The sequence below is a fragment of the Clinocottus analis genome, unplaced genomic scaffold (assembly GCF_023055335.1).
Source record: "Clinocottus analis isolate CAN_PGR_092001 unplaced genomic scaffold, fCliAna1.0.p SCAF_19, whole genome shotgun sequence".
NCBI classification, from domain to species: domain Eukaryota; kingdom Metazoa; phylum Chordata; class Actinopteri; order Perciformes; family Cottidae; genus Clinocottus; species Clinocottus analis.
The window spans coordinates 4,811,783-4,827,811 of record NW_027175920.1 but is presented as its reverse complement, the minus strand read 5'-3'; the positions used below and the strand labels follow the sequence as shown (position 1 = coordinate 4,827,811).

Sequence of the window (16,029 nt, the reverse complement as noted above, 5' to 3'; positions counted from 1 at the left end):
GTCAATGCTGTTAATACACTGGATGGACATACAGCAAAGCCCTTTTTATGCTTATGAAATATTTTAAGCAAATAAATACTATAGGATCCATACAAGCCCCGGAAAGTCTCTTTATATTTGCAAAACACTGGGATCTGCTATTCATCACCCTCAACCCCCCTTCTTCTCCTCCTCCTGTTTGTCTCCTCTGCTGGCATGTTACCAGGCAAGATACAGCTTCGATGCCGTGCCTCTCTTTTTGATTGGACGGCTGCATGCGGGATGGGCGTGGCCTATCAGCCCATATATAAACATTGTTGCAGGACAAACCGCAGAGCTTGGCAGCTGGTGCATAGATGAGGACGTGTAGGAGAAAGAGGATACCAGATGGTTGTTTTTGCAGACAATAACGTTCAGATAACTATCTCAAACATCGACAACGGACTTCATCAGCACCGTTATCATATAGACTGTAAGTACCACTTCACAAATTGCTGATTTTGCTCGCATGGCAGCTCATTTTAACAGTTTAAACAGCTCGTACGCTACCTTCAAACAAAGATGTGCATCCTGTAAACTTGTACTGTTCATATATTCCGTAACAAGATATACTTAAAACGCATGTTACTTCTGTTAGATTATTACTAAATTATGTTTAACTCTTAACTGCTGTCTTTTATCTCGAGTTTGAGTTCTTATCTTTTGTTCCTCTCTCCTCATGAACAGCTAACCACAGATTCAGCTGCTACTGTACAATACTGCCAAGAGGACAACCATGCCTGCTCTCTCTGCAAACACTGATATCGGCAACTCACCCACTTCTCCAGTGGACAGCAGTCTAAGGAGGCTGTCCTGGGGAAAACTGGTTCAAAGGATGGCTGATTTCAGCACATCTGTCAACAGCAGCAGTATTGAGTCAGTGTCCAACAACGGCAGCAGAAGTGATCTTTCTGACTCAGGTAAACAACGCCTCAAATGCTTCTAACACTTAATTCTGGGTGCATTAGCCTTTCCTCTTTCCATTTCAATGTTCTTGTATGGCTCCGATGCTAATCCATTGTGTCTTGACAACAGGGTCAGATGTCTCCAGTGACCTGTCTCACTGTAACGAAGACCTGTTCAATGATCCGATGGAGGAGACCATCGTGAAGGACGTGGTGGACCTTATTGCAGGAAGCCTAAAAGATGCCAAAGACTCATTACGATGTGCCAAACTGCTCATCCCCGACAAACTTCTGGAGCACATTGGACAGGAGCTCCTTCACCTGGCAGCCAGTGAGCCCTGCGGCTTAAGAGGGGCTCTCATCGATCTCTGTGTGGAGCAAGGGGATGTCTGCGAGAGCACGGCACAGCTCTCTGTGGACCCCTATCTTGCCCCAACCTTTCAGCTGACACTGGTGTTGAGGCTCGAGTCCGGTGGGCTGTGGCCCAAGATCCAAGGACTTTTTAGCACAAAGTCTCCTTCCACTCCAGTCGTGAGACAAGCGATTAAACTTAGCACTGGTTTCCGAGTGATTAAGAAGAAACTGTATTGTTCAGAGGAACTGGTCATTGAGGAATGTTGAGGAATGTTGAGAAATGTACGGGACTATCGATTATTTGTTGTCTGCGTTTTTACAACGCCCAGTTAAGCTCACAGAAGGGCCTTATTACTATAACTACATGTATATGATGCCTTCTGAAGTGCAAAGAGGGACTTTGTCATTGTGTAGCCTATTGTTCCCACTGTAAGGGAGTTTATGGTACCTGGAGCAGTTGTCACATTTCAAATTACAATGTGTAACCATCATGGTATAAGTGGTAAATTGGCATTTTGCAAATATGAAAGCGCGTACCTCAGTTTCTATTGAAACGCACAACGGCAGCTAGCTATATGATTATTCTCATCGAAGACCATTGTGTTTTTTCTTTTTTCTTTTTATACATGGCTATACATGTATTGTACGCCAAGTGATGAATTGTACACCAGGCAAGTTGTTAGGGACCCTAGTGACCGCTTCGATTGAAGAGCAAATGCTTACCAGTGCTTGCATTATGCGGTTTATGTGCAAGCTACGGCTAAGATTTCAAATGTAAAATGATCTTCTATCTGTGTAGACCTTTCCTGCTTTAAACTTTATTTATTTGACATTCAAATACTCATAACATTGCACTGTTTTTGTACCTCCATGACTGCAAATAAATTATTTTTTTTAACAATTCTCTTATCCGTGGTCTTAGTTCTTGAGATTTGTCAGATTATTCAGATTCTTTATGAGGAAAAAGAACATGTACAAATAAGTTTGATTCTGCTAAAGGTTATATATATATAAAGCTATATGCCATAATATTAATACATATATATGTATATATATATATATATATATATATATATATATATATATATATATATATATATATATATATATATATATATATACACACACACACACACACACACACACACACACACACACACACACACACACACTCTCACACACACACACATACATACAACAAATGCAAAGTTGCAAAATTGAATAAAGTCACAAGACTGGCAAGTCAAAATTAGAGGGTGGACTTCCAACAGCTGTCTAAAACAGCTGAGTACATTTGAGGCTAGAGAATGCAAAGCTGGAGTTCCTGTCGCGCACATGCTGCACGTCCCCCAAAATGTGTACGTGCACAAAGCCATGTTTCCTATTCACAGCCCTCCGCCGGCCGACCGGCAGACTTCACATACTGGATGTGCTGACTAAGCTTTTATCTCCACTCCTCCTCTGTGCTTGTTGTGCTACGAGCAATGAGGCACGTCCAACACATTTTGAGCATCCATATTTAATTTCATCTGGGAGTAAAAACATGGTGGAAAATGTGAGCAAGAACTGTTTTGTTATCTTAGTCCAATAATCATTTTCTAAATAAATAATACAAAGCGTAAATAGCATTGTATAAACATAAACGGTGTGACAAAAATTGCTTTTTTCCAACAGACGATGTTTATCAGAGACATTACGTTCAAAAAGTAGAACCTGTAAAAGTCCCACTTTGTGGGTAGGCACATCTCTCATTCTTTTGGCTTTTATTGTGAAGTTCCATCAAGTCACAGCATTTCATTCTTTCCTTACACAATTAAACGAGGCAAAGTGTAAAGGGATACTTTCTATTTCACACACACACACACACACATAGAAGACAAATCTCAGGTGTTCAATGTCTGACAAACCCAAGACGTGAGTGTATGTTCATCAGAGGTTTCACATTATTCCTGCATAGTTCAGAATGTGCATTTGACGTCAAATCAGCAAATCCTCCTCCAACTGCCCTCCTCTGCTGATTTGACTGTGTAAAATTAAAGAGGAAGCGCTCAGTGTGGTATCTTATGAACTGCTACATAAATAACATCTGTACACCCTCCTTATGTTCTTGTTCTAAACTGCATTATCGCAAAACCATAAAGTGACTTGTGCCAGCTTCATGGCTCTCGTTCAAAAATGGGGCTTGGAATTTTTCCCAAAGCCCCTATCTAATCAGGCGGATAAGCAATATTAAGTGTTTTCCCCCTATTTAAAAACAATATATCAGCATTATATTTTCATTTCACATCATAAAAAGCCCACAGAAATGGCCTCAACCAGTTTGTGTGGTAAATTTGATGCATTGGGTGCTGGTTTGTTTGTGTTGCTTGTTGAGTCATCTGCAGTCTCCAGATTGTTTAAGCATCTATTTACAGCCAATCATCTTTTACAGCCAATAATCTGTTGTGTTGATTCTGGACACCTGGAGACAAGAAGACAGAAATAAAGAAAACATTTTCCTTTTGTGAAATGAAATAAAACAAGGAGCTCTTCAGAATAAAATATGTTTAGAAACAAGAAACATGTGGAGAACTTACGCTTTACTTATGAGAGCAGCATCAACCGTGTAATGTGGCTGTGATCTCGGACAGCTTGGCGCAGCTCGGTGTGCGAGCCTTCTGTGCTCTTTGGTACAGATCAGTGTCTCCGAAATATCGAGCTCTGTAAAGCATGCCCTCCTCTGAAGGAAATAGAAACAATTAATGAGATATATATAGGGGGGGATAAATAAGCACAGTTCTTGGTAAACATACTCTGTTGTTTCTCCTTCCAGCAATTGTTGCGAAGGTTGGAAACATAATCCTCCTCCACCGTCCGCTCCAAGTTCTTCAAATTCAGTCCAGTGAACTCCCTGGAGAACTGCTCCCCCACATAATATGGCACCTTCAGGTTCTCAGTCAGCCTCCTCTGTGCGTAACCTGCTGACCTGCATGAAGATAAGACAAAGTGAGAGAGAGAGAGGGAGAGAGACAGAGAGAGAGAGAGAGAGAGAGAGAGGAAGAATGACCAACAACAGATGACAGATCTGGAACCGTCTGTCTCTATTAACATGACTCATGGCTGATAACGGCTCAGATGTTTATCTAAAACACCAATGCGATGCAAAATGGAAGTAGTCCAGATGAATGGAGCCAGCAATCCTCGCAAACACAAAAGGGTTCTGTCATTATTTTGAGTTATTTGAGACAGTATTAAGATGTTATTTCTAAATCAAACCAGAAAATTATTACAATTGATCTGTCTTAGAAAGTAAGCATGAAAGTAAAACTACTTTTGGGTTAGTTAATCTATAAATCAGTGACATTTCAAATGTGTTTGTTGAACAAATAGCAAGAAAATATAACAACTACGTTATGTATAGATCTACACTTGGGTTGGCAATGTGAAGACATTTTCAAGTGGATTGGAATTGTGTAGAGCAACAGTTAGTCTGGTTATTTAACATCCTTCTCGGGCAGGTGTTCAGAACACGGATTCACACTCACGGCCTGTAGCTGAGGCTGTACGCGGGGTTGTTGACCATGATCTGACTGAGGGCCGACACAATAACGAGGATGAGGATGGGCATGACCTGCACGAAGAGAGCAAAGCCTCCCTGCAAAGAAACAGCTGAATCAAAAATCGTTTTGTTTAAAACAATGTCTGAAAGACACTTGAATATTGCAAAATGTAACCTCAAAAAGGTGCAATTACTCAACATCTCCCGCTGCTGTTTGAAAAGAACTTTACGTTATTTGCACGTCTTCAGTTTGCAGGAGCTCTAATGACAACATCAAACTCACTTCTCGCTGTCGCTCTCTCCCCTCTCGCCTTTGGTAACGCATCCGCCCATTAGCATTACCTAGATCAACGTAGCACATCTAGCACTTAATAGACAGATCATAACGAACATGGCAAAGAAAACACTGTCTCCCGAGCTTAGCGTGAAAACACAAAGCAGCGGCACTTACTTGATGGATAACCTCCTCCAAAAAACATGTTGAAAAGGTCTTCAGGGGAAATATCTGGCTCAAAGTTTCCATTGTTCGGGCTGTGTCTGGAAGGATGCCTCCTCTCTTCGCCATATTGATCATACTGTTGTCTTTTGTTCACATTACTCAGAACAGCATACGCATTCCCAATAGCTGTAAGATGTGAAAAAAATGAATACGTCAATGGAAGTTTCATTATCATAAAGAAGGGCTAAAGCACAACTTCTGTAGCTATAATTATAGCCTATATTTTGGCTTTCTGCATGACACTAAGGTCGGTGATGAATGAAAGTTCCTGCTGGTCACCTTTAAACGCCTCTGTCGCACCAGGAGCGTGATTCTTGTCTGGGTGGAACTTCAAAGCAAGTTTTCTATATGATCTTTTGAGTTCATCTTCCGGGGCGTCTGCCTGGACCCCGAGGATTTCATAGAAGTCTTTACATTGTTTTATCCTGTGTAGAGAACACAGGGCTCTTGGTGTTAGGTGAAATATCAAGGCTAAAGAGAAACCTGAGTCTCCACATGATTTACAGCCTTACCTCCTCACAGCATCGAGCTGGTCTGCCGTGTAGGATTTTGAGGTGTCTGAAGACTTTTCTTCAGGTCTGGTATCCTCGCTGTTGCTCTGCCGCTGTCGAGGCCCCGACATCCCACTGAAGTCTTGTCTCGGTGTAAATCCATTTTTTGCTATTAGCTCCAGTAGTACTAGAAGGGATATAATAACATATCAAAAAACATTAAATAAACAATACATAAAGACGTGCATTCGACAAGACGCCCTTGTAAAAAAGATTACAAAATATAAATATATTCTGGATAAATAAAGGTTCAATAAATAAAATAAATTTGTTTTTTCTGTACATTGTACTTGTGTATTATGGGTCCTCTTGGTCCAGAGCTGGAAGAAGGGATGGTTCTATGGATATTATTATTATTACTGTAAATTCAATACAACACATAAAAAACTGATTATTTTGGATCTCGGGGTCTTTGTGCTCCTCTGCCTCTCTTGCCCTGTAGTCAACAGACTTTCTCGGCTTGTCAATCTAATAGAAAAGCAACTGAAACCCAGAGCACATCTGTTTTACGTTGAGCAGCTGCACAGAATATGTACTGCTATTCATACAAGCTTGTCTGGAAATGACAACATTATCTAAGTAACTAACCCAGCTAGCTCGCTAGCTCTCAAAGGCCCCGGCTACATGAGCCGCGGAGCTCATCCGGGATGCAGGTGATGCTGCAGGTGATGATGCTGCAGACTTCCCCGGCTGATGCGCCCCTTTCACACGGCTCGGCCATCTTAACTCACCCTTCGCTTTCTCCGTCGGGAAGAGCCTCTGCGCCTTCTCCAGGAACCTCTGCGCCTTCTCCGGCTGCTCGTTGGTTAACGCCGCAGTTGCAATGTCAATGCAGCGCTCCGCTTCGTCCCTGTTTACCTCCATTGCAGCGGGATGAGCTAACTGGACCAGAAGTAAATACGGGCGCCCGCTGATGACGTCATGTAGATGCTACCCATCAGTTTTTATCTTTTTAATGTTTTTTTGCTTTTTCTTTTAATACTGAAAACAGACGTTAAAATGGGGTTATCCTGTCTGCACTCTGGATGTATAAAGAGAGGTCTGCAAGGTGTGATAGTGTCGACGCTCTGGCTCTTTACATCCACTAGATGGAGACATAACGTCTGTCTTTAAATGGGAAAACTCATGTATGTGGCAACCCTTTTTAGGATACCGTCAAATATATTGAAAACTGTCTCCTCAGTTCACACCACATGAAGGGACATGCATCTCAAATAGTCACAAATGAATAGTACGTGATCTGCAAATGAGAAAAAAGACAATGTACACACAGCGCTGAGTGCGTATTCACAAATGCGCAACTTCCACCCTCCAACAGACAAATACCAAGCTATTTGAACCTAGCTTTAACATATGTAAAACAGTAAATGCACACATCATAACTTCAATGAATATTAATATTTACTTATATATTGTTTAGTTAGGTCTAATATTTTTCGTCAGTTAACTGTTTATACAGATGTCTGAAAAGATCTGCTGTTTTATTTTTGTATTTATTTTCAGATTATTAAATGTTTGCGCATACATCGCCTGATACGCACGGATCAGGTTACATTTACGTACGGGGACTCGAGCCATATGGTGGAGACTATTTCAACGGGCTGCAGCTCCACACTTCTCCACAAACCCATGCTGCGTTTAGGTGCTGGTGGAAACTGGGCCATCGAGCAATTTCAAAGTAAGAAAGATGTTTTTCCTAAATTGGTGTCTGTAGACAAAAACAAAAACGGTTGACACGTGTCTTATGTAAGAGATAAGTAGGTTGAACTGGCAGCACCATGACCTCCTATGAGGGTGGTTAAGATAACTGATGCAAATGATCAGTATATATAATCAGTAAACGTCGTAAATTATGTTAGAGGGCCTAAAGGCAACAGGCCATAAACTGTATGTATCTAGTTTTAAGGGCTAACGTCGAAACTGTTTGCAATCGGTGACATTTCCAGTGTAACATTGTGTGAAATCATTGATTAACAATCACAAGATTCGATTATTAGTTTGTGTAACTGTACACTTACTGTATCATTCACATTATTTCGAGAGAGATCACTTTTACTGATCTTTTTTTGTTACAATTATTCCTCAATCTATTATAAGCTTTTACTATTCTGATTGCTCGCATTAGTATTATATTGATGAGATGTATGACAAGTACCGTAAAGTAATAGTAATTGTAGTAGTGTAAGGAGTATTGATTGAAAGCGTGAACGCTAAATTAATTCAATTAAAAGCATATAGTACATCTTATAGTGTGACATTATATCATGTAATACACATGTGTGATCATTTTTAGATCGATGTCAATCTATGTCTAGACAGCAGCGGCGGCTGTCCAGAGAAGGTAAATGTACATCTGGCAAAGAATGAATAAAAGGTGAACAGCAGATAACGAGGCAGCCAATCAGAGCCCGAGTTCGAGGCGGCATCCGAGCGCTGATTGGTCCATCGCGTCTCGCCCTGCCCCTACTGATGCGTTTGCTGCGGAGCCGACGATCTCTCACTCTCTTTCCCGGTTACAGTAGTTTTCACCCACATTCATCTCCGTTTTTCACAGCCAGGATCTCTTTTCTACTCTTCTGCTTCTCTTTGGTGAGTTATTTACCTTCCTTTGAGTTGCTCTACAGGTGTAATACGAGTGTTACGCAACGCAGCAAAAACGTCGTAGCCATACTGTCGTAACGTTATGTCAGCGAGAAAGAAGTCAGCATCATTGTTACATTACCATCCTCTTCCTCGTCAGCGCGACGGCCTATATTCGCCGGTTTAGTCTGCCTTCATCACCGAAACACAAAAAAATAACCATTTCTCGTATTTGTGTCTGTTTGTTTTGTGTTTCTTTTCTTCTTCTTCTTCTTTTTTTTTTTTTTTTTTACCGCCCAGAGCATCACAAAACCGCAGCCACGATGACGGAGGCGGAGGCGTTAGTGAAGAAGCAGCAGCACAACTCGAGCAACGGAAATGTTCTTCCAGAAGCCGCCAGAGAAGACGTGTTTGATCACACATACAAAGAGAAAGAAGGGCCCAAGCCTCCCTCGACCATCGTATGGACAAATGTCGTTTTGATGACACTATTGCATATAGGCGCCGCTTACGGCGTGTTCCTCCTCCCTTCAGCATCTCATTTGACCTTGCTTTGGTGTAAGTACAATCCTACCTGTTACAGTATTCCTGCAAAGCGTGGGGGTTTATTTTTGGGGCCATTTTTCTGTTGGTGGATAACAGTGTATTACTGAAATTACAGCTGTTATGTCACCCGCTACTGCAAGCGAAAGGTGGTTGCACAGATTTTGTGCATGCTCCTCCCAGTATTCTGCATGTCGTGGGGATTATAGATCAGGACATATATCACCAGAGATTTCATGTCACAGCAAGTATTTTAATGCTGCACAGTGTGCGCTTTTCACGAAATGTACGGTGTGTTTCTTAACAAGAGACACCAACTCATTTTTGTTATTTTAAAATAAAGTACCAGGACAAGAAAAATAGTTATTACACAAGCTGGATTCTGCTTTATTACTTAATTTACTGGAATGGACGTTTGCTATGAATTTAAAACCACAGGGGCTGCACTTATGAATGGATTTCCAGTCTTATGGAGCCAACATCAAAACGGTGTTATCCATTCAGTCAGCATCTGACATGAAGTAATCTTATTACAAAGTGGCTGTCACAGTTTGATGCAACTTGTCATGTTTATTTGAACTCTCTCAATATAAGTAGGCTTATACAAACCAGTTCAGTCAAAGACACATTTGAATAATCTTCAACAATACATGCTTTGCAGGACAGCTGGTTTGATTGTATTGTAGAGATCATCTTGGAACACATTGCCAAATAAGTTGCTTTTAATAAACAGGAAAGGCCTTGTAAGCTATAATGAGGGGGGGAAATACAATTGTGCATTAATAATTTCAGCTTTTTGAATGACTATTATACTGTTTTTTTTTAATACTCTACTCCCCTTTAGTTACGCATACATAATAATGTAACATGGATGACTCACTTGTTGCAGGATCAGCCGTAGTCCTAACACTGAGAGTACAAGTGTACCAAAAGCATGCAATGCTGAGATATTGCAATGTGCAGTATTTCAATTCTAGCAGTACTAATTTGTTTTTGCTTTTCTCCCCACAGCCTGTCTTTGTTTTTTTATAAGTGCTTTAGGAGTTACTGCAGGAGCTCATCGCCTGTGGAGTCACAGATCCTACAAGGCCACACTACCTCTAAAGATCTTTCTTGGTTTGGCCAACTCCATGTCATTTCAGGTAGACACACGCACCGCTGTGATAATAGCAGTTTGAATTACTGTTTAACGACCACGTTGTCTCTACAGTGTATGCAATCGCTGTCTTTGCCTGAACCCACAGAATGATATCTTCGAGTGGGCTCGAGACCACAGGGTTCACCACAAATATTCGGAGACAGACGCTGACCCGCACAACGCCGTCCGGGGCTTCTTCTTCGCTCACATTGGCTGGCTGATGGTGCGCAAACACCCGGACGTCATTGAGAAAGGAAAAAAGCTGGAACTCAGTGACCTGAAGTCTGACAAAGTTGTGATGTTTCAGAGGAAGTAAGTGGCTTTAGTTAATGATTAATTTTACACTTGGGGGTATTTAACCGGGGGGAAAAAATGCACTTTCGGAAAGGAAGTGTTCACCGTGAATTGTCAGAATTCGTTTTTCCTTATTATATTATCTGTTATGTCAAATACAACAATGGAGCAAAGAAAGGGAAATTCAACCCGTTAGCTCACGGGCGCTGCACAGTGGTGTCTGTCGTAATTCTGGTTTAGCAAGTTGACAATTACTAACTTGTCTTTTGTGCATGTTGAGATTGGTCCTCACGTTTGACTTCAATGAAAACTGTCGCGTTGAAGAAAAGCAGAACAAATCCCACGGCTGACAAGCAGTGGACTTGTGTGCTTATGTCGTACTGAGTAAACAGCGCCATTCTCTCTGCTCTTCTCAACAGGTATTACAAGCCGTCTGTCCTGCTCATGTGCTTCTTCATCCCCATGGTCGTGCCTTGGTACATGTGGGGGGAGTCTCTGTGGGTGGCGTACTTCATCCCCGCTCTGTTGAGGTACACCTTGGTGCTGAACGCCACCTGGCTGGTCAACAGCGCGGCTCACATGTGGGGAAACAGGCCCTATGACAAGACCATCAACCCCAGGGAGAACAAGTTTGTCACATTCAGTGCTATAGGTATGAAACGCACTCAAGCACATGCTCTCGCTGAAACAAAAGAAAAGATAAGAATGTAATGAAAACAGGAATTTTTCGGACTCAGGACTGTCAGGAAAGTGCCGCCTCTAGATAAATATTCAGTTTGGCAGGATTACTTAAGAGCTTTACGTTGCACCTGTTGCCTATGTCTCACTTCGCAGTGGGTTCAAGAGTTTGTTTGAAGTAGGTCAAGTTACGCCGAAACCAGTTCGGCAACCAATGATAGAAGAACGGTACATCACAAACAAATGGGCAACTAATTTAAAGGCGGATTTAAATTTGTGTATTTCATGCTGGAGATCAAAGTTATTCCCACTGGTTCCACCAAAAACTAAAAAGGGATTTCAGATTGAAGCAGACAGAAGGGTCCCCAAAATGCGATTGAAAGATATATCCAGATAGATGCCGAAGCCTACATATGACAATGTGAAAACAAAACCCCCCCGCCCCTCCCTCCCAAAACCTGGTGATCGAGAAAGAAGACAATGAAATTTAGTCAACTCGTTTACTATCGAGCCGGGTCGGCCTTTTTTCACTGATGCAGTCGTTTAAAAGAAAAAGCAGCATGCGCGTACATTCAGTTTCCATTCAGTATCCATTCAGTAGCTAGCGTAGCAAAAAAGTGCTCGCGCTAGCTAAATATTTGCCAACGTAGTCTGCTGACGTTAGCTCCACAGGTTGTGAATGAAAATGATTTCATGATTTGCTCACGGCGTTTTCTTTCCTTGTAACTTCCAGGTGAAGGATTTCACAACTATCACCACACGTTCCCCTTTGACTATGCAACAAGCGAGTTTGGCTGCAAGTTGAACCTTACCACTTGTTTCATCGACTTCATGTGCTTCTTGGGCCTGGCCTCGGATGTCAAGAGAGGGTCCCGCGAGCTGGTCCTGGCCCGATTACAACGCACCGGAGACGGAAGCCACCGGAGTGGCTAAGATTGATGATTGCGGTCAGCTTCGGGGGAAAAACAATCGAAAAGAAGAAGCTTCACAGTCCTTTGACAGCTATACATTTCTCATCCACTGAGGATAAAAGTCATCTTCATAAGGGCCTTGACAACATTTTGTAGCTATAACTAAATCATTTGTTTAAGCTGGATAAAAAAACAAACACATTTTTGCGAAGCTCTTTGCCTTGGTTTCTGTTCAGACCATGGTCCTGCAAAGATGCTTTAGATCGGAAGTAGATACATTTTAAAACTTCATCCTCTGCTGCTTTTGCCACTTTGGTGTGCATTCTTCATGCAGGGTCAGTCGTAGCTGCTCATGTTATGTAAGTATTACTTAATTATTAATCAAAATAGATAAGAAGTGGAGCTCTAAAAATATGGAGTAACAATATTTCAACTGATAAGATATGATACGTATACGTTGTCGTTGCTTGTTTACAGACAGTTTTTACCGTTCTCATACACGGACAATAAACTTTTTGAGCGCTTTAAGATCTCGGAAAAAAAAGGGATGAGAGTTTGAATGACGTTGTTTGGCTTTAATGAAATATGGCACATGATGGAAGAGTGAGGGTACCCAGACCTCCTTCTATACTTACTATACTGACAACATAGTCATGCAGCGTGTTGCAGTATGTACCCAAATAAGTAGAAAAAACTAAAGTAATGTATTTAGTCTGTGTAGTAAATGGATTGAGTATTCCTCAGACCATATAGGTGAGGCATTCATCATTAAATAGCAAGCTGCCATTCAAGTTTACCAGTTAGATAAATGTAATTTGAATTTAGAACTATGCCATGTTTAATCAACTTTGTGTTTTTAAGGAATATATCATAGTGCCAAGAGCGTGCCAATTGTCAACATATGTAAAATCATCGCAATGGTCCACTAGAGCACACTTAGGTCGATATTGCTTCTTCACCCAACATTCTTGTGGAAGTTTTCTAACAGTGTGGCATCAGTGGCTTTATGTCCTCTTTTATCCAACATGTCCCTATTTTCTCTAGAAACATCTGCAGCAGAGATCTCATTGGTCGATGTAGCAGCCAGTCATGTGACAGTTCTGGTGTTACAAAACAACATGCCACCCATGCATGATGATTTACTGTCGTAGGTGTTGTGGTGAGGTGTTTTATCGGTAACTCTAATGGCAGAGCTGTGTCTATTTTTGTAACGTACTGTGGAGCTGCATCGCTTTTGGATCATCAGAACTGTTGCCTTGGTGATTTCTGAGACGGGGTCAGGTTTCCCTTTGATGTCCTACAACGCTGATTGTCATTGCTAAATTTTAAGTGCATCAATGTTTATGCTCATCTTCAATTCGGGTGTGCGGAATGCTTAGATTATCTTATTTATGTATTTATTTTAGATTTTTCCCCCCTTATAGACTTCAAAGAAAGATTGCTCAACCAGTTTTCTGCATTCCAATATTTGGAAGTAAAATAAATCAAATTTGAGCTCCTGTTTATTTTATAAGAGTCAGGATACAACCTATTGCCTTATGACTTGCATCCATTCCTGATCTTCTTCGCGCCAAATCTGACCACGGTCCATGTTTACAGGCTGAAGCACCAGATGGAACATTGTTTTTTATTCTGAAAACACGTTTAATTTCGGTAAATTCACCAATTCAATTGACAAAAACAAAGTGCTTTAAATTCAAAATTCAGGACAGAAGTTCATAATCCAAGAATAAAAATTTGCCTGCTGCAAATGTTCAATCAACAGATTTAACCTGCAACATATAGGCCCTGATGTGCCAACTAGTTTCAACCCATCAGGTGCTGTCGTGAGGGATGTTAGCGCTTCATCAAAGCACCTAACAAAACCCGACAGTATCACAAGCCATGCAAACAACTCCTGCTGCCCAGAACAGCAGAATCAGCATTTTTCCTAATGACAGGATCAAAAGGTTGTCAGTCTGAATGATAATGTAAAATCTCAACTGTACTCTATTCTGAAATAAAATTCACAATATTTTCAATACACACAATTAACAGTTGTTGCTCTTCTTTTTTTCCCCTGTTATTCATTGTGTCTCTCTGATATTTAACCGCACAAGTCTTGGAATTTTCTGAAAATGTCATTGTAAAAATTTCCAGAAGAAGCCATAATTTACACACAGTCACGTTGATTCTCCCCGTAAAGCTCTTCTAACATGTTTTTAAAGTTCAGATTCTGGGACAGATACAAACATATTTCGGACACGTGAACCTCCGTCAGAAGTAAAACAGGTGATACAGCTGCTACTGCTGCTGCTGCTCCAACAGCAAACTGCCTGCAGAAGAATTAAGTCTGATTCTAAGAAGAAGTAAAGGCAGTCATGGCTGGACTCAGGCGTCATCAGTTTTGAAGTAGAAGCCTGTTCTTGTGGCTGATTATGACGCACAGTGTTAGTGTACATTGTTTCCTATAAATAGGAAAGTACTTATGTGGGCAGAATGGCGACTGTTGATGTCATATTATACTAAAAGGTTACCGGTATTATTATTGATGCATCAAAGTTTGGACAAACAAAGTATTGTCACATTCAACTGTATATTTTTGCCGCTGACATAAGTGTTCAAGTCAAATACTTGCAAGCTATTTAATACTCAAATTCTTGGCTCTTGCCTGCAGACTGATAAAGTGCTCAATGTGTTCACACAGAGCAGAGAGGAATGTAGAGCCAGGGTGTGCAGACCAGATATTTGCTTGTTCCAGCAGACCTTTCCAGGTTAAGGAGTTTGAATGTGGTTCGTGGATGTTATGTCATACTTATTGGGCAAAGGTTATCAATGCTAAAAGTATTTGTTGAGTCATCCATTAGTTAAGTCATTCATGAAGCAAAAACATAGCTTGATATTGTTATTGATATTAGGGACTTACCTATAATTATAAATTGAATATCTTGTTTTGCAGTGCTACAGTAGAGGCAATCTTTCATTTGTTTCTGAAATGCTATTGACTAATTTTATTTATGCATCTATCCATTTAATTAATTATTTAGTTAGTTAGTTGCAGCCCTCACTTCTAGTGTTGGGAGAAATACAGATAATTTGCAATAGTAAAATCAGCAATACCACAAACTGCTCAGTTTATGTAAGAGGCACTTTTTTAAAATTAAAGTAAAAGTTCACACTGTAAAAAGACTACTGTTAAATCAGCATGATCAATAAAGTATATACTAACGCACCCAAAGTACCTAAAGTAAAAGGTAGCAGTATTTAATTAAAATTAATTTATATATATCACATTGCAACTGTGCAAGAATCCCCTTAATTTTGATATAGGTGGAGCTGCTGCTATCTATTTAATATATACTAATAATAATACTTGAATGTATTTGTTGGTTGTATTTCGTATTAATAATGAATTTGCAAAGCATTTTCCACTGAGCATGCAGAGGTAGAAGTAGAAAAGCAGCATACAATGGAAGTACTTCACTGTGTTTTGGCAGCGTCATAAAGTCCTGCTTCATATTTGTAGACACAAAGTTACACTCGGCACATTGCAGATTTATTGAAGTGACCCGTGCAGGCGGAGCAACAGCATGACTCAGGCCGCGGCTGTGGTGTGGTGTGATGTGTGGCAGTGAACGAGCGTCGCCCCAGACTGAGATGCCTGGAGGTTACTGCCGTTCAACACCCCCAAAAAACAGTCGCGCTGCACAGCACACAGCGTCTGACTCCCACCGGCCAATCAGCGGCGAGGCCCTGACTTATGATCCTCCTGCGCCAATGGAGGACGGGCGCGTGAACACTTCTGTGACGACTACGTGCGAACTTACATGTGGCACGCACTAGAGTTAGAAAATGCCGACAGAGGGAAATTCGTGGACTTGGTATGATATAAAATAGACATCGGCACCCATATCGATGACGTGTTGAGCTTTATTTGCGCTTCCGGGCTAACAGACCCTCACCAGAGCTTTGCAATGCTGTGCAGGCAGGTATGATCTCATTCCAGTCAGTGAACGCAACACACCTGGTCACACCCTCCTG

General features: G+C 41.1%; 3 protein-coding genes across 3 annotated transcripts; 2 read left to right on the top strand and 1 right to left on the bottom strand.

The window, feature by feature from the left end:
* The first annotated feature begins 322 nt into the window (after positions 1–322).
* Positions 323–1,684, top strand: ddit4 (DNA-damage-inducible transcript 4). Its single transcript, XM_068583311.1, has 3 exons — positions 323–451; positions 706–938; positions 1,054–1,684. The coding sequence occupies exons 2-3, from the start codon at positions 755–757 to the stop codon at positions 1,542–1,544; spliced, it is 675 nt and encodes a 224-aa protein (XP_068439412.1). The 5' UTR covers positions 323–451; positions 706–754; the 3' UTR covers positions 1,545–1,684.
* A 1,096-nt stretch (positions 1,685–2,780) lies between these two features.
* On the bottom strand, positions 2,781–6,938 carry dnajb12b (DnaJ heat shock protein family (Hsp40) member B12b). The gene is made up of 9 exons (XM_068583182.1): positions 6,597–6,938; positions 5,827–5,992; positions 5,594–5,739; positions 5,267–5,440; positions 5,099–5,157; positions 4,802–4,911; positions 4,070–4,242; positions 3,854–3,996; positions 2,781–3,738 (listed from the first exon to the last, which is right to left on the bottom strand). Exons 1-8 carry the CDS (start codon positions 6,727–6,729, stop codon positions 3,875–3,877), a joined length of 1,083 nt encoding a protein of 360 aa, XP_068439283.1. The 5' UTR covers positions 6,730–6,938; the 3' UTR covers positions 2,781–3,738; positions 3,854–3,874.
* A 1,395-nt stretch (positions 6,939–8,333) lies between these two features.
* On the top strand, positions 8,334–14,043 carry scd (stearoyl-CoA desaturase (delta-9-desaturase)). Its single transcript, XM_068583404.1, has 6 exons — positions 8,334–8,454; positions 8,746–9,003; positions 10,000–10,130; positions 10,233–10,438; positions 10,840–11,072; positions 11,832–14,043. Exons 2-6 carry the CDS (start codon positions 8,769–8,771, stop codon positions 12,029–12,031), a joined length of 1,005 nt encoding a protein of 334 aa, XP_068439505.1. The 5' UTR covers positions 8,334–8,454; positions 8,746–8,768; the 3' UTR covers positions 12,032–14,043.
* Positions 14,044–16,029: the final 1,986 nt, after the last annotated feature.

Excerpts from the sequence above, each read along its gene's own strand:
- scd (XM_068583404.1), top strand. The coding sequence starts at position 8,769 with ATGACGGAGGCGGAGGCGTTAGTGAAGAAGCAGCAGCACAACTCGAGC. Across the intron at positions 10,131-10,232 it reads CCAACTCCATGTCATTTCAG|AATGATATCTTCGAGTGGGC; the intron begins GTAGACACACGC and ends CTGAACCCACAG. Across the intron at positions 10,439-10,839 it reads GTTGTGATGTTTCAGAGGAA|GTATTACAAGCCGTCTGTCC; the intron begins GTAAGTGGCTTT and ends TCTTCTCAACAG.
- ddit4 (XM_068583311.1), top strand. The coding sequence starts at position 755 with ATGCCTGCTCTCTCTGCAAACACTGATATCGGCAACTCACCCACTTCT. Across the intron at positions 939-1,053 it reads AAGTGATCTTTCTGACTCAG|GGTCAGATGTCTCCAGTGAC; the intron begins GTAAACAACGCC and ends TCTTGACAACAG.
- dnajb12b (XM_068583182.1), bottom strand. The coding sequence starts at position 6,729 with ATGGAGGTAAACAGGGACGAAGCGGAGCGCTGCATTGACATTGCAACT. Across the intron at positions 5,993-6,596 it reads CCCGACGGAGAAAGCGAAGG|TACTACTGGAGCTAATAGCA; the intron begins GTGAGTTAAGAT and ends TATCCCTTCTAG. Across the intron at positions 4,912-5,098 it reads GGAGAGAGCGACAGCGAGAA|GGAGGCTTTGCTCTCTTCGT; the intron begins GTGAGTTTGATG and ends GTTTCTTTGCAG.